At 38.1% G+C, this 18250-nt stretch overlaps 1 protein-coding gene and 1 non-coding gene across 5 annotated transcripts in view; one reads left to right on the forward strand and one right to left on the reverse strand.

The window, feature by feature from the left end:
• The first annotated feature begins 1444 nt into the window (after positions 1–1444).
• Positions 1445–1551, forward strand: LOC120243382. The gene has a single exon (XR_005531300.1). It is a non-coding gene; the product is annotated as a U6 spliceosomal RNA (small nuclear RNA).
• An 11658-nt stretch (positions 1552–13209) lies between these two features.
• The window catches only part of TOR1AIP1 (torsin 1A interacting protein 1), a 42831-nt gene continuing 37790 nt past the window's right edge, over positions 13210–18250 (reverse strand). For all 4 annotated transcript variants that reach the window (XM_039249499.1, XM_039249497.1, XM_039249498.1 and 1 more), the window contains one exon: positions 13210–15603. In XM_039249499.1, coding sequence (XP_039105430.1) covers positions 14816–15603 — 788 coding nt within the window. In that variant the 3' untranslated portion in view covers positions 13210–14815. The remainder of the gene's footprint in view (positions 15604–18250) is intronic.

Below are 18250 nucleotides of genomic sequence, written 5' to 3' on the forward strand. Positions count from 1 at the left end.
CCTCATTGGAAAAGAGGAACTTGGGATTTGAGCTCATTCATGACTCAGAATCACATTCTTCTTAAATGTAAAAAGGTACCTGACCATTGCAAAAAGCCATAGGGTGAAAGGAAAGAAATTCTAACAAAACAAGGTCTAGTAAAGCTAAAATAGAGCCGTTTACTTCACTTACTTTACTTCTAACCTCTCGAGTAAATATTAAAACAGAGTGGTTCTGCTTTATTGCTAAGTAAAAGGTTTATCCTTCTCTGGAAAAGTCAAGACATCACTCGTAAGAAAGAAAACAGAGAGGGGTGTCTGGATGGCTCAGTCAGTTAAGCATCCAACTTCGGCTCAGGTCATGATCTCGCAGTTTGTGGGTTTGAGCCCTGCATTGGGCTGTGTGCTGACAGCTCGGAGCCTGGAGCCTGCTTCAAATTCTGTGTCTCCCTCTCTCTCTGCCCCTCCCCTACTCATGCTCTGTTTCTCTCTGTCTCAATAATAAATAAACATAAAAAATTTTTTAAAAAAGAAAGAAATCAGAGAGACTTTCAATGAATTTAGCAGCAAGCAAGCCTAAATAAATAAGCACAAACTTATATTTAGATGGTCTGGGAATTTATTTTCCAACACTAAAAAAGATCTTAACCCTCTTCCAAATAATCTATAAATACAGTTAACATTGATTTTGCACCGACCAGTTGCTGAGAATGAACACCTTGTGATAAAACACTGCAGGGTTTATAAGGGCTTGAAACTTTCATATTGAGTAGCAGGACATTACTGATCCAACCTCAATGTGATTCCAAACCCTCTACTTACAAGGAATTTAACCTGGATGGATTTAATGTTAGCAGAGATTCTGATTTTACGGTATGTATCCTTTTTTTTTTTTTTTGACATATAGGATATGGTTTGAAGATTTAATGGAACTGTAAGGCAAACAGTTAAATCAGTGGTAGGATCTACACTTTCTCCCATCCTGTTTTTGAGTTACTCATTCATAGTGGTTGGTAAAGTTAGCTAGAATTTAGGAAGTACATCTTGTATTGTGTAAAGTTAACATAAAAAGGATAAACATGTCCTTCACAAATGGCATGTCCTTCCTCATGATCACAAATAAAACAAACCTGTTTTTAGGGGCGCCTGGGTGGCTCAGTTGGTTGAGCGTCCAACTTCGGGTCAGGTCATGATCTCACAGTTCATGGGTTCGAGCCCCGCATTGGGCTCTGTGTTGACAGCTCAGAGCCTGGAGCCTGCTTTGGATTCTGTGTCTCCCTCTTTCTCTGACCCTCCCGTGTTCATCCTGTCTCTCTCTTTCTCTCTCTCTCTCTCTCAAAATAAATAAATAAATTTAAAAAAAAAACCAGACTCTTAAATATAGAGAACAAACTGGTAGTTGCCAGAGTTGAGCTGGGTGGCAGTATGGGTAAAATAGGTGGAGGGTTAAGAGTACATTTATTGTGTGCTCGCTTCAGCAGCACATATACTAAAATTGGAACGATGCAGAGAAGATTAGCATGGCCCCTGCGCAAGGATGACACGCAAATTCGTGAAGCGTTCCATATTTTTGAACTCCCCTATGACCCAGCAATAGCACTACTAGGAATTTACCCAAGGGATACAGGAGTGCTGATGCATAGGGACACATGTACCCCAATATTCAGAGCAGCACTCTCAACAATAGCCAAAACATGGAAAGAGCCTAAGCGTCCATCAACGGACGAATGGATCAAGAAGATGTGGTTTATCTATACCATGGAATACTACATGGCAATGAGAAACAATGAAATCTGGCCATGTGTAGCAACATGGATGGAACTTAAGGGTGTTATGGTGAGCGAAATAAGTCAGGCAGAGAAGGACAAATATCATATGTTTGCACGTATAGGAGGATTAGGAGGAACTTGACGGAGGACTGTGGGGGAGAAGAAGGGGGGAAAATAGTTGGGGAGAGGGAGGGAGACAAACCATGAGAGACTCTTGAATGCTGAGAACAAACTGAGGGCTGATAGGGGTGGGGAAGGGAGGTGATGGGCATGGGGGAAGGCACTTGTTGGGATGAGCACTGGGCATTACATGGAAACCAACTTGACAATAAACTATTTAAGAAAATTAAAAAAAAAGTACATTTATTGTGATGTGAGCATTGAGTAACGTATAGAATTGTTAATAACTGTATTGTACACCTGAAACTAAACACTGTATGTTTTATCCTGGAATTTTTATAATAAAAAATAATATAACAAACATAACCCATTTAACCTAGTACTATGTATTTAGCTGTAACAGTTAATAAAAAACTCATTGAATGGATAGATGGATGAATTCATTCTATCAATGAAGTAGACTGGGAGAACTAGGTGGAAATTTAAGGAAGAACAAAGTCCACTTCTTAAATGTGTGGATGTTCGGCTCAAAGAAACTTTTTGGGATTGAATTATCTGGAAGATTGTTTCAAATCCACATTTCACTTTTGACGGCTAATCACCCTCCCCCTCTTAAAATGAACAATGAAGTGCTGTTGGAATAGAGCCAAGCAATCGGTTTAGTGAGTTTCTTCTTTTTTCTGTTTCTGATAAGGTCAAAAGCAAACTAGGATTTAGGACAAACCTGACCCTGACTTCTTTTTTTTTTTTTTTAATGTAAGGGTTAAAATCATTGACTAATTTCTTGTAGCAGTTATGAGATATTGGAAACAATGGTATACCTCAAAAACGTTTGTTTGTTGGTTTGTTTGTTTTTGATTTTTTGTTTTTCATAAGGATGCTAGCTGGGCTTGAAAAAACACTAAAAAATTTTTTTAAGTTTGTTCATTTTGAGAGAGAAAGGGAGGGATAAGGAGTATGCGCTGAAAAAAACATTTTTTAATAAAAGCATTGTTGGGGCACCAGGTGGCTCAGTTGGTTAAGTGTCTGACTCTTGATTTTGGCTCAGGTCTCATAGTTCGACGGTATGAGCCCTAAATTGAGTTCCACACTGACAGCTTGCGTAGCCTGCTTGGAATTCTCTACCCCTCTCTCTGCCTTTCCCCTGCCTGTGCCCTTTCTCTCTCAAAATAAATAAACTTAAAAAAAAAAAACATTCTTGAGTGTAAAAAACCAACTTGCTTAAACAATGTAGCCGGACTTTTATGTAAATAAAAATCAAAATAATTCTATACATATTCTGTGTATATATATATATACATATATATACCCACAGTACATAAAAATGATAAACTCTTGGTGTTGGGGAATGGATCGAGATTAGGTGAGGCTGATCATTTTATTTCCAGGATTTGCTTCCATCTTCTCAGGTTTCCTCAACAAAATTTATGAGTGGACAAACAATATATTTAAATCTAAGCCCTACTCTTTCCCATTTTCCCCAAATTAAGTTTTATGCTTGTTAATAAGAAGAGTACTTCTGAATGCGTGATTTTGAAATGTTTTTAAGCTTTAAAAATTATATTTTCCTATGTTTATCTCCATGAATCTTCAAGGACTAATCTCTTCTAATGTTGAGCACCTTCTTTTAATATTTTGTAATGCCAAAAGTATTGGCATTTCCTTTAAACAACTTAGCTAACAGACATGGTAATCCCTTTACTGTACAAAGGCAACCACTTTTTTCTCAGAACACTCTAGAGAGAAGAGTATCTCTTTTTAGGGCATCCCTCTGTTTCAATGCTGTTTTATGACCAATAATACACACGAAATATGCAGTGGACATCTCATACCAAAGCAGCTGCAATTAAGAAAAGTTAAAAAATGCTAAAGAATATGTAACCAAACCGGGTTATATTTTGCAAGGGGTGAGCCTCCCTATACAGGCTGTGGAAAGTTTTAAACTCTTGACAGGAGACTTTCTGTGGCCTTTCCAAAAATAGAAAAAGGCAGCTGGGTGCCCAGCCTGGAAGAAGACCCACAGGTTTAAATGAGGCTTATCAGCCACTAAAATCACTCCTGGAATCCCAGGATTGGGTGCTCCCCACCTGTTGAACAAGAAATGAGAACATGTGAGCATTTGGTTACAAATCCTACCGCATTAACAAAACATTACGCGGGGGCAAAAGCAGCTGCAACTGCCTTACAGAAAACTGACAGGCAGGAGTAAGAGTGATGGTGAAGAGAGCTGGGTTTGGAAATATGAGTGATTGCATAGATTAAGCATGAATTGAAAAATTTGTCCACTCTCACACACTAAAAATGGAAGTGGTGGGGGGTAATGGACCTGGGGAGCTCAGTCAGTTAAGCACCTGACTTTTGATTTCTGCTCAGGTCATGATTTCACAGGTTTGTGGGCCCCCCGGTGGTGGGCTCTGCGCTGGGCATGGAACCTACTTAAGATTCTTTCTCCCTCTCCCTCTGTCCCTCCCCTGCTTGCATATTGCATGTGTACACATGCATGCTCTCTTGAGAAAGAGAGAGAGAAAGAGAGAAAGAGAGAAAGAGAGAAAGAGAGAGAGAAAGAAAGAAAGAAAGAAAGAAAGAAAGAAAGAAAGAAAGAAAGAAAGAAAGAAAGAAAGAAGAAAGAAAGAGAGGGAGGGAGGAACAAAAATAAAAATTTGTCCAAACATATATACTGTTTTAATACATACTGATAATTATTTTACATATTTAAGTGGTTATAACTAAAACATACATATTTTATATAACTAATTTTAGATAACATGTATATATAAATAACTCTTACACAACCTTTAATAACCTCAGTTATTCGCATACATTATCTTATTTCCTTGTCACCAATGCCTGTGGTGTATCGCCATAATCCCTCTGTCAGAGAGAGGAAGTTGAAGCATGATGTCATGACATGGCTTGCTTTTGGTCACTGATTGAAGAGTGGTGGGGCTACACGTGGAGCCGCTACCTCTGAATCCAGAAGGCGTGCCTGTTCAAAGGTGCTCAAAGCAGTTGGATTCTCTCTAGAAAGAAGACTGGCATGTGGATTTCTGTGCTTTGGCAGAACCAAAAGATAGAATTGAGTGAGAAATAGTTCTGTTTGCTGGGTTCATGATTACTTTCCCCAACTCTTTGGTCACCAGACCACGCAGGTGGTAAAGGATGTGTATATATGTGGATGTTTATATGCAGCTCTCTGCCCCATATTAACCCGATCTCCTATCAGTAAGCTTCATCTCAAATTCAGGCCAAAATGAAGGAGAAATTTATGAATTCTCCATGTTGAAATATACAATTTACATGCAGTTAATATTCTCAGACTTTATTTTTGTCCTGTGATTAGTTTGCTTCTAGCAAAAGGATTTGATATTAGTATACAAACATAAATATTTGTATTTGTGATTTTTGTGAGAACTAGTACTATTGACTATGTGCTGCAAAGTTTCTGTTCATGGAGCAGACTACAAAAGATTTATAGGAGCTTGGAGATCAGGACTAAAGTCAAACTAACATTCTCGAAGGCCACAACCAAGAACCACTCCCTCCTCTCATAATTTGTTCCCATAGAAATTACAGAATTTTCAGGGCTAATTCTTTTTTTTTTTTTTTTCTTAAGTAGGCTCCATGACCCTGACCTCATACCCCTGAGATCAAGACCTGAGCTGAAATCAAGAGCTGGACACCTAACCAACTGAGCCACCCAGATTCCCCTTCAGGGACAATTCTGAGTTGAGTGGGAGTAGAAAGTATAGAATAATCCCTAGGCCTTTCCTGTTCATGCCCACCTTACCAAAAATAATGTTTGACACACAAGCACAGAATAACCATTAGTAACTGATATAATTTCATAGGGTTTTATATTAGATACTAAAATAGGTTCTACTAAATAACCTAAACCTAATGTTGATACTGTTTGGTATCTGGGATAATTTATTTTTTAGTCACCTTTTAAATTTCTCTCTCGAAAAGCAACCGTGACTTACAACAAAAGTATTTTCATTTAATTGTTTACAGAAGATGGTATCAGTTTTAAAAGTACATTTAATACAAATTTACACCAATAAATGCCTTTTGAATCTGGAAAGCTGACCTAGTGATATGAACAGAAAAGTAGATGAGATTCCTGGGGTGTCTGGATGGCTCAGTCGGTTAAGTATCAGACTTCGGCTCAGGTCATAATCTCACAGTTCACGGGTTCGAGCCCCGCATCAGGCTCTGTGCTGACAGCCAGCTCAGAGCCTGAAGCCTGTTTCAGTCTGTGACTCCCTCTCTCTCTGACTCTCCCCTGCTTGCTCGTTCTCTCTCTCTCTCTCTCTCTCAGAAATAAATAAAACATTAAAAAAAATTTTTTAAAGAAAAAAAAAAGTAGATGAGATTCCTGACATAAATTTCTGGTTCCATCACCAACTCTTTGTGCATGCTTAAGTAAGTTATTTAATCTCTTAGTATCTTAATTTCTCCACCTATAAATTGGGGGCAATAATATTTCCTGTTAGTTAATGTCAACAGAGCACTTGGAGCACCTCAGAAGAAAGGCACCACAAGTATTTTGCTATCTTAAGCATGACCTCATACTGTCTGAAGAATGGACCTTCCAGGCTTGCTAATTATCCTGGCACCTTTAATTCCAAACTTTTCCTGTTCAACTGCTTTCTGGCTTTACTCTTTTCTGTTTATACCCTTTATATATTTTAACTTCATTGTGTTGTGTGTATTCTTTTGAGGAAAGTTGGTGCTTTGAGAAAACCATGAGACCATGCTTCAATTTGTTTGGTTTGGGTTTTTTTGTTTGTTTGTTTAAAGTCATATGCCTATGTTTAAGTTTTGAAACAAAGACAGAGCACTTAAACAACTTTCTAATTCTAGGAGACAACTATAGCTATGTGAATCATATTAGCCTTTTCCATTCATCGCTCTTGTTTGTGTTCTTTATGTATATATTTCATATTAAAAGGTACTTTTTAGCATGCACATATATATTTCTATTCCTCTCCGAATGCTTTGTGCAAGATTTAAGGCAGATGTTGAGACTGTTGTGAAGTTTGATGTTTGTGTCACTTTCGTAGGGGAAGGAGATAACATGATAAAAAGGCAAAAGATTAGTTACTTAGGACTAAATCTCAGCTTAACCTATAGTCCAATTATCTAATACACATTGATCTCCTTGGGAAAAATGGCAAAGGTCAAATAGTTACTTCAAGAATAATCACATGACCTTGTGGAAACTAATTTGACAATAAACTATTTGTAAAAAAAAAAAAAGAATAATCACATGACTCAAAAAGCAGAGCTCCTGATTCATTAACAATTAGCACTTAGATGAGCAAACCTTTGGTTTGGGGGGCCTACCAACGAATGATAGAAAACCTAATTCTTTGGGACTATTCCCAAAGAGAAAGATTTCATTGGAACCTGCCCATGAAGATGTTATAGTTCATACAAGTATTACACTATACAACCACAGTGGGAGTCATCTGTCAAACAACGGACGGAGTATGGGCTGCTAGAGATAAAGACTCTATCAGAGGAGACATCAGGTGAAATACTTTGGGGTTTACAGTATTTTCAGATATTAGAAACTTTGCCAGTTTTATGGAATCAGCATTGGCAAAGATTTTAAATATCTGGTTCAATGTACATTCAAGTTGGGAAATCAAAACCATAGTCTGCTTTAGTTATTAGAAAGGCATTCTTTCAGGGCACGTGGATGGCTCAGTCAGTTAAGCATCTGACTTCGGCTCAGGTCATGATCTCACGCTTCGTGGGTTTGAGCCCTGTGTTGGGCTCTGTGCTGACAGCCAGCTCAGAGCCTGGAGCCTGTTTCTGATTCTGTGCCTCCCTCTCTCTCTCAAAAATAAATAAAAAACATTTAAAAAAAATTTTTTAAAGCCTTTTTGTCAGATTTTATCTCTATAGAGGTGTAGATTTCATCAGCCAATGAAGTGATCCTATAGGTCAGGCACTGTGTTTCCCTACATTGTATCCATTATATGTATGGAAAAAAACCGAAATGGATATTATGATGGGAGAGAATGCAGTATGATGGTTAAAAATGTAGGTTCTGGAGTCAGATGGTCTGAGTTCAAATTCTATCTCCAAAGTATAGCTTTGTGTCTTTGTTTTCTCACCTATAATAGGGAGATAGTATTCACTTCAAAACATTATGAAAATTAAGTGAGATACTTTATATACAGTGTAAATCATGGTACTTGGCACATAATAGGTGCTCAAAAAACATTAGCTATCATTCACTCCATTTATAGACTACACTCAGCTTGAAGTGTGACATAGTTCGGGGTCTCTGAGAAGCAGATTCAGACAAAATTTAACGTGTTAGATGTTTACTAGGGAATGCCCTTGGCATGAACATCTATGGAAAGGAGGTGAAGGAAGCACGATGGGGTTGAGGGGGAGACACATTATAACACAGGTCCCATAGCCTCATCCAACCCATGGGAAAGCTCTGGAGTGCAAATGGTCCATCTAAATTGTACTGTGTTGGGCTGAGAAGGCCAGGCCCTTATATTCCCCTAATCAGTTATTGGATGTGTACCACCCTCCCCGCTAACCTGGCATGACCTTGGGCAAAATGATCTAGGTGGCACATCTTTGTGTTCAACACCAGGTAGTCTGTGCAGCACTTGGTAAATAATCTCAATCAATTATAATTGCTTGAATAAAAGTGAAGTCTTTAGAAACTAAAAGTAGGAAAGCGAGGTCGATCAAGCCACGGAAATATGGGAGAAAGAAGGCTGTATATGTGATGAAAAGCTTTCTCATTCTTTATAACCCCCCAGATTTTTACAGGGGTGGTTTCTGGTAACTAGAACTGTGATGGGTTGGGGTTTGTAATGGAGGTATAAGCTAGGAGAAAGTCGCTTAATAAGGGTTGCTCAAGAGCATCGAAATAGAAGCCAGCCAGTTGATGTCACACAGAAGAGAATTATATAATAAGAATTTAAGTGAACAAAAATAACTAATATTGTACCCTTTGATGTCCTCGGCACTTTCAAAGTGTTTTGTGTATATCAACTGACTTAATCTTCACAGTAACACTGTAAGACAGTTTTTGCATTATTTTCCACATTTTAGAGATGAGGAAACTGAGGCAGAGAGAAGTTAAGTAGTTTGCCAGTGTCATGGAGTGAGAAAGGTATATAGCTGGGATTTGGACCTAGGCAGTCAGACTGCAGACTCCAGATGGTAGGGACTTGTGCTCTTTGTCATACTTTCCCTTCTGTTTCTGCACAATTACCAATGTTTTTGATGTAAATGGCCTCTTGCTTAGCAATTCAAAGAGGTGCCACTTTGCATCAAGGCTGAGAGAGGGCAAAAACAGGTTGTGTGGCATGCAGGGGTAGTTAAGACCTCGGTTACATTACAGGTATTTCAGAAAAGATGAAGTGTGAGCCCACACTGCAGGTCTTTAGTTACAACAGCGCGATGCCAGCATAGGCAAGTATGAATCAACAGGACCGTGTGACGACGGTCTTCGGACGTTTGGTGTGTGTAGTATTGGATCCCACAAGCTGAGCAAGTAAGAAAGAAAGAAAAGGGTTTAAAGGAGAGCCACGAATAAGAATCTACAAATTGGAAAAATACTCCAACCTGTACAGAACCTGAATAGACTGGGGGGAACGTAGCATATATGGGAGTTCTAGAGACTATGCACATAGTGGTTGACCATAGATGCTTTAAGACCAGACTGCCTCAATTCAAATCTCTGCTTCCCCACTTTTTACTTGGGTGCTCTTGGGCATCAGTTTCCTGTTAAATTGGAATAACAGTAGTACCTCACAGGGTTATTATGAGACTTGAATCTGTTAATACACATGAAGCACTTGAAACGGTGTTTGGAGCATTAAATATTTAGTAAATAGCTGACGAAAAATTAAAAGGGTGACAGACCACTTAATACATATTCAAATATAAAGATCTTTATGTAGGTCTTTTCCATTTATTTTGTAGACAAAATGAAAGAAGTCCACTTAAACTAGGAGAGATTGAGAGAAAATTGCCCATCAAGAATAAACACTGAGTGAATGTTCTCTATAAAGGGCTGCATAGCATGGAGTAAATTCTCAAGTTTAGCCTAAGAATGGTACTATCTAAAAATGGGGGTGGGGGTGGGACTTAAAGAATCAAGTTTGAATCAAGCACATAATCTTCTACCATTACACTTGCCTGAGAAACAGTCTGAAAACTAAAGAAGGCTCTCAGTGTTCTTTTGAGGAACTTATAACAAATTAATAATACCTATTATATATTAAGATAGTACCTGAAGTGTTGATAACTGTTATTTCTTCAACATAAAAAGTATCAACGCAATGGGAAGAAATCAGAACACATTTGTAGCAGAGCTACAAAAAGGACAGGTTTGTCTAGACAAGAGACCCAGATTTAAAAATTTTAAGTTTCCACCACCTTTTATTTCATTTTTTAAAGTGAAAATGAAATGAATTAGCCAGTATGTCATCATGTCATATAAAGGTCTTTATAAATTGGAAGATGTATTCAGTTGTCCCTTAACCATACCTGCCCACTTGTTGGCCTGCTCTACGGAAAATGCCGTGCCCCATGCCCACCCCATGGTCCCTGTTAAAGGAGTGACCTAGGAAACTATGCTTCATTATATATTCTTTTCAGGGATCATCCATACACTGGGTTGAGCTAATCAAGTTCATTCTCTTGGTGCGCTTAGCTCACAAAGGGGAAGTTACTAAGGTGAAGCAAGCCAAAAGTAGGGGGGTGGGGGGAACAGCAGCTGAGCTCTTATCGGAAGTCCTTTCGTTCCAGTCTCCTGTCTTGGAGTCTGTAATGCATTCTTACAACACCCACCCCACCCTTCCTTTTCTCTTCTGCTTGATAGACAAGGTTTTTTTTTTTTTAAACAATCAAATAGTCTCTGAATTATGATGTGTCTCTCTCTACTTCAAACTGCTAAAAGTCAGTAATAGTAGATAGTTGAGTCTACCACTGTATCTTGTACTTGGGGAGAGAAGATACATGAGCTAAATTAAATGAAGAGTTATTTTTAGTAGTACAGCACTTTGAAGAGTCCTCTATGAGGTATTTTCTTTAATATGACAATTAACCAAACCTTGTCATTTCTACCTTAATATTTTTTCTTATCCATCTTCTCTCCACTCTCATAGCCATCACTTATTTGGACTATACTACCCTCTTAGGCATTACGAAAAGATGTAAGGAAACTTGTATTTTGTTATTATTATTAGTTTATTTTTGAGAGAGAGAAAAAGTGGGGGGAGGGGCAGAGAAAGGGAGAAAAATCCCAAGCAGGCTCTGTGATGTCAGTGCAGAGCCTGTCATAGGGCTCAACCCCACGAACCATGAGATCTGAAATCAAGAGTTGGATGCTTAACCAACTGAGCCACCCAAGCATCCCAGGAAACTTGCTTTTTAAAGAAAACTAGAATTCCATATCTCAACATAAAGATCACATGGCTTCCCAGTTTTGTCTCTTAACATTCACCTTCCCCTTGAAAACCCCTCCCTAATAATCCTTGCTTCCACCAGAAAAGAACCAGTATCCCATAGCATTGGTCCCCCTTCCTTAAATTACTCACAACACTACTGAATTGAGGCTGAAGTAGTTGAATCGCTTTAGAAAAAGGCTCAGGAATAACAGGAAAAAAGCAAATAAAATACTAAAATTTACCTTTTTTTGGCTAACTAGGTAGGGTGTGCAGCTTATGCAACCAATAAAGTTAAGCAGTCTATGTCGTTATCATTGTGCGTATATTGAGGATACTCTCCGGTGCTCAAGAGGCATCTGGTAGTGCAAACATGCTGTGGTGTCAGGGGTAATATATGATGGATCAGAGCATAAAAAAGAGGCCCCTATATCAGTATTGGAGGAAGGAAAGTAGTGAAGATTTCAGTGAGGTTCTGCCTAAAAAACTAAGCCCTGAAGAACAAGTAAGAATTAGCCAAGTATGAAATTGGGGAAAGGGAGAGGGCCTTGAAAGTCTAAGAGTACAAAAGACAAGGGTACAACATGTAAATTGTGAGGAGTCACCCTATTTGTGCTCAGGTGACAGAGTCTATCTTCCCTACAATCCAAAAGAGGCTGCAAGCACACCAGGACTTCTCTGAATCCAGGCCGAAGAGAGGGGTATTCAAGGCAGGAGTTTCCTTTAGGTCAATAGCAATCTTCTCAGCTTGTTTTCCGACTCAGGACCCCCATCTTCTTCTTCTTCTTTTTTTTTTTTTTAATGTTTTATTTACTTGAGAGAGAGAGAGAGAGAGAGAGAGAGAGAGAGATACAGCATGAGCAGGGGAGGGTCAGAGAGAGAGGAAGACACAGAATCGGAAACAGGCTCCAGGCTCTGAGCTGTCAGCACAGAGCCCGATGCGGGGCTCAAACCCACAAACTGTGAGATCATGACCTGAGCCGAAGTCGGACGCTTAACCGACTGAGCCACCCAGACGCCCCTCAGGACCCACATCTTCATCCCAGGTGGCTAATGCCAGTAGAATCCTGCTACTGTAAGATGTAACTCTATGACTTTGATAAGGACAATATGGTAGCATAGTCCATTATCTATTCAAGAGAAATGCTTCCTTACTTTGCCAACATCAAGGCCACTTTCCAAAGACCCAAGATCAAAGGGAAACTGGATTTTATACCTTTAGGCATTAACTAATGGCATGAACTATGCAAACTCATTTCTACATTACAGTTCTCTTCATAGAATGAAAATCAAGTTTATTTCCAATCTTTGTCTTGAGAATTGGAGCTTTAGAAAACTTTAACTATAAGAAAGTCATTAAAAGAAGGGAAGCAAATTAAGTTTCTAGAAATCTATTAAGACCCCAGTACTGGTCTGTGTTTTTTCCTGAGCCAACCTTGCCACCTAAAGTCACAACGTACCTAATTTCTAGAAACCCTAGTTCCTATTTTCAAGCTAGTGACTTATTAAGTTTTCCCTTCATATGTATAAAGGACAAATATATATATAGTCCATAAACAGATATACATGTGGCATTAAAATTTCAAAGGGGTAGATGGTTAGGAAAAAAAATTCTGAAAACACTCCTTAGGGAGAGGAGAAGGAAAACTTTGAGAAACACTGCTGTAGATTCTTTTGCCAAGTCAGGAAAACCTACATTAATTCCAATACAGTGATAATTCAAAATCCATGGATGAAACAGAAAAGCATGGTGACTGTATTTTTAACCAATGTACTTGTAAATGGCTACCATTCTTTGGCCTTTGTTTCTCCTAGCGGAAGTTACTAAAATTGTTCAAGTGTAAAGAAAACTCTAGGATTAACTGGGGAAAAAAAGGTTTATGAATCATCGTTAAGTTTATGACACAGAGTACAAACCAAGAAAGTAAATTTATTTAAATTACTGAAATAGCTTCTAAAGTCATTTACAGATCAGCTGCTACAATTATTTTTCCTGAAAGATATAAGTAACATTAATTTCTTTAAAATTATTTTGGTCAGTGAAACATTTAATAAAAACATTTGTTTTCTCCATATAATCTATGTGTATAAAATAAGCCTTTTCAAAAACTCTTGTGTTCAGAATCCTCTATAAATCAGATGACCTGACTTCTGAGTGTCAGGAACAATTTCCAATAAAGGGCATAAATTTATGAATACTGGTTGTCCTAGTTGGAAGAAACCTATCACACTCTACTACCAGGCGGGAGAGGATCCTCAAAGGTGAATGATAAAGCCAATGACTGCCTCTAGTATTGTAAAAATGGCATTTTCATTTGAGGTTTGTAGAAATTAAACAAAAAAAAGGTGTATCTAGAATCTTATGATTGTAAGAACAACAAGGCAGTCGACGGAGGAGAAAGGTCAGTCACAGATGCCAGGTCACAACTGAAATACAATAGCGGTGCAGGAATGCACAGTAGCGCATTTCAACGTTCCCCACAGATGGTAAAGTCCACTGTTTTTTGGCTTGAGGCACTCTTAATAAAATTTGTCATGTGCATAGTAAATCTCTATATTTGTAGAACTGCACGCAGAAAATCAAATCCTTCTTCGATAGCCCAGGAAAGCTGGTTAACCAATGATTTACCAATTCCTGCAATTATATTTCTTAATTCAAAATAAAGGCTTTAGGATATATCCAAAATAAAACTGCTCTGAACTGACCACACCCTTAAGAGTCAAATGAATAAATATGCTAAATCTTATTGTATACATGCTTTAAAATCCTTGGGAGGACCAAAAATTTCTTCAAGGAAAAGGACATGTGAAAAACAGACCCCAGCAGAACTCAGTGAGAAGAGTTCATATGGCTATGCTTGAATGACCTAAGTCTCAGTGGCTTATTTTAAATTTTATCTTGAAGATTTTTCTCCTTTCCTTCCTCATTCCACAATTTCCCCTTTTCCTTGCCTCCTTCTCCTGCCCTCCAAAAACAAAGAAAAAAATCCAAACACACTCAGATGACCTTTCATTACTCTTGCTCCTATAAGTGAAAGCTGACTAAGGAACTCGCACCTAAATGATGTAAATTAAAGAGAATAAAATGGGAAAACCCACAGCTGCATTTAGAGAGCTGCCTTACTAATAGCAAACTCTGAAAAATCTAACTTTGATACTTGGGAGGATTCACAGGAAGGAGCCCAATCCCCCCAACCTGGTCTGGTCACAACATGGCAGTAAAGATTCAACTCCAAATCTAAACAGACTAGGGGACTGCGTGTAAGTTGTAGTCCTCAGAGATCATTAACACAGATCTCAATGGAAACACGGAAATGATTCTCTCAAATAACAGATAATTAGGGTGAATAAATGATTTAGATGTTCCATGTGTACCTAAGACTTTAACTTCCTTTAAAAAGAAACTGGTTCTTGCATAAAGAGCTCTGAATCCCGTATCTAGTTAATTCTGAAAAATTCTGGTTAAGTCTGAAAAATTCTCAGAACTTGAGACATGATTTTGTCTTCTATCACCCTTTATAAGCAGATGCCACTTTTCAGAGCATTTTCAGGTTGGACAGGCAGGACCAGGTGAGAAATACGGCTCCAGAGCCCACTCAATTTATCGGGGTCCATATGTTTGTGCGAGTTGGGTGTGTGAGAGTTGGTGAACTTGACTTGGAGGAAATCTCTCACTTTTTCCTCAATCTCCTTTAGGCCTAGACTGGTTCCAAGTGTCTCCTCCTCCAACAAGACAGTCAGGACTAAGGCTACATCTTTGAAGGCTGCATTTTCATGGTCACAATATTTATAGAAGATCAAAGTAGAGCCTGCAGGCAGTGACTCAAAGCGATGTACCACCGCTGCGTTCTGGCCATTCTTGAATCCATTGCTCAGTTCCCAATCTACCTCTTCTTTGACAATATCACTATCTTGAGTAGCTTTGTCCGTGCCATCAATCCGGATGGCACGGACACTGCGGAAAGAAGAGTAGGCATCAGCGATTTGTTCACTCAGACACTTAAGTGCTTCTTCAGCATCTCGAGCAGCAGTGAGCAGCAAGATAGCAGGCTGAGGCCGAGGTTGGGAGCTATTAAGATGTTTTTCCAGGAATGTAAGGCTCCTTTTCCACAGCTTCTCATCTTGACCTTGATACTTATTCATAAGTTGTTTCATCTTGTTTTGGAACTCTTGAACAGGAGTGGTTTTCACCTCAGGAGTACAAGTGGACAGAAAACTCCAAATGGTGAAAGAAGCGATCAGAAAAAGCAGGATCCACCACTTTATCCTGACAAAAGATGTACTTTTGGGTTGTCCAGCTGCTTCTGCTCAGGAAAAAGAAAAAAAGAAATGACAATGATCATTTTCCTAGATTCAAGGACAAATGACTTTGAAGACCAATATTAACTTTCATAAACATTAGATAAAATAGAAAGGAATTTAAAGAACAAGCTGGTAATTTATTTTCTTAAAGAAATGTTTATCACATGTATTGAAGAAAATCTCACACCCATAGGTTTTGAGTTATGTGTATAAGTAGGCATATGTCTCTTCAATGTCAAAACGATAAAAAATCTTAGAGTAAAAAATAGAATTTAAATGTATGAAATGACAAAAGTAAAAAATAATATAATTTATAAAGCAAAACTATTATTACTACTATAAATATTTGAGAGATAAACAATACTAAAAGGTTAATAATACTAAAATATAAAACCTATTTTTAAATTTAGACACTCAGTTCATATGGCTGATCATCCACGGTGGAATGTTTCTGAAGTACATAAAGGGATTAAAAAAGGATGCACTGTAAGTGAATATTTTCCATATATTATAATAGCTAGCTGTCCCTTTGATTGCAGATGTCTTTTTTTTTTTTTAATGTTTTTTATTTATTTCTGAGAGAGAGAAACAGCATGAACAGGGGAGGGTCAGAGAGAGAGGGAGACACAGAATCTGAAGCAGGCTCCAGGCTCTGAGCTAGCTGTCAGCACAGAGCCCGACGCAGGGCTCGAACCCACGAACTGTGAGATCATGACCTGAGCTGAAGTTGGATGCTTAACCGACTGAGCCACCCAGGCGCCCCTATCTTTTGTGGAATGCAAGTTAACACCAGTAAAATCGAGTTTGCAACTCATGGTGCGCCTGGGTGGCTCAGTTGGTTAAGCATCTGACTTTGGGGCTCAGGTCATGATCTCACGGTTCATGAGTTTGAACCCCACGTCAAGTTCTGCACTGACAGTTCAGAGCCTGGAGCCTGCTTCTGATTCTGTCACCTTCTCTCTCTGCTCCTCCCCCACTCATGCTCTGTCTCTCTCTCTCAAAAATAAATAATAAACATTAAAAAATATTTTTTAATTGAGTTTGCAACTCATCCCTAATCATTACTGGCAATCATGATATCAATTTACATTTATCCAGTGCTTTCCAGTTTATAAAGGACTTGCTCATAGACCACTTCATTTAATAGGATAAGAAAAATAATTTTCTACCTTCTATTTATTTATACTGAGGACTTCTTAGAGCAATAGTTCTCAACGTGTGATTGGTGGGTACCTTGAGATCATTCTAAGGGGGTCCTCGAGGTTAAAGCTTTTCTCACAACATTAAGATATTATCTGGTATTTCCCACCATGTGGACATTTGCATTGATGGTGCAAAGAAAGCCATGGGGGGAAAAACAACTGGTGTCTTAGCATGAATCAGGGTAGTGCTAGTATAGTTTTTGTATTCACACCCATTCATTTAAGGTTATCAGTGAAACTGCTCCATGAAGCAAAATTTTTCATTTAATTAATACTCAACTCTTGAGTATAAATCTTAATATTCTATGTGAAGAACTGGGGAATATACCTAAAGTACATCTGCTACCTAGCACAGCAGCTGTCTCAAGGGAAAGAACTTTGTGAAACTGAGTTGAGCTGAACTAGTACTTTTAAGAGGGCATGTGTGGGGATGAGCACTGGGTGTTATATGGAAACTAATTTGACAATAAACTATTTGTAAAAAAAAAAAAAAAAAGAACAAGTGACAACGTATGGTTAGTCAGACTTAAGTATTTGGCAGACATTTTCTTAAAGATGAACAAAGTGAATCTGTTGTTTTTAGAAAAACAGCTGACAATATTTGTTGCCAATTACAGAATTCATGGTTTAAAGTGAAAATTAGACTTGTAGAAATACTGTATCTGCCACTATAAGCTTGACAGCTCCCGAATACTTAAAAACTTGTAGTCTTGAGATTGGTGGTGATATTAACAAATGTTATCTTTTTATGCCACATTAAAAATGTGTCAACATTTGGAAAATCTACATAATGTAGTGAACCAATATTTTTCGAATGATCAGTATGTGATATTTCATACGAAGTATAAGAAAGACTAATGGACTTTAAAGTAAAAACATAAAAAGTTCATTAATGTGGTTTCAGATTTCACATTTCAAGTACCTTGTTGAGTTTTGGACAGTATCAGAATATCCACAATTATCTGAAGACTATTAAAAATCTATATTATCAGTATAAAGCTGGAATGTGGCATATACTGCAACCAAAACAATGTATTGTAACAGACTGAATGAAGAAGCAGATATGAGAATCCAGCTCTATTTTATTAAGCCAAGCATTAAAGAGATTAGAAAATACAAGCAATTGGTTACTATTCTTACTAAATTATTTAAAAGTAAATAGGCATTTTTAAATTTTTTCAATTTTAATTTCTAGGTAAATATGGACAAGTATAACACACACGCGCGCGCGCTTTTTTAAGGTACTTAGTAATTTTGCTATAGAAAGTGGTACTGAGACCAAAGTCTGAGAGTCACTGCGAAGTTTTTTTCTTAGTACTTATTCAGGATAATAAATAGGCTTAGAGAAGTAAAGAAACTTGCCCCCAGGCTATACAGAAGGCTAAAGTGGTCCAGTCTGTGGACTCTAAAACCCATGGTATGGGGCGCCTGGGTGGCTTAGTCGGTT

Source organism: Hyaena hyaena, unplaced genomic scaffold, assembly GCF_003009895.1.
Source record: "Hyaena hyaena isolate Hyena2069 unplaced genomic scaffold, ASM300989v1 scaffold_339, whole genome shotgun sequence".
Lineage (NCBI taxonomy): Eukaryota > Metazoa > Chordata > Mammalia > Carnivora > Hyaenidae > Hyaena > Hyaena hyaena.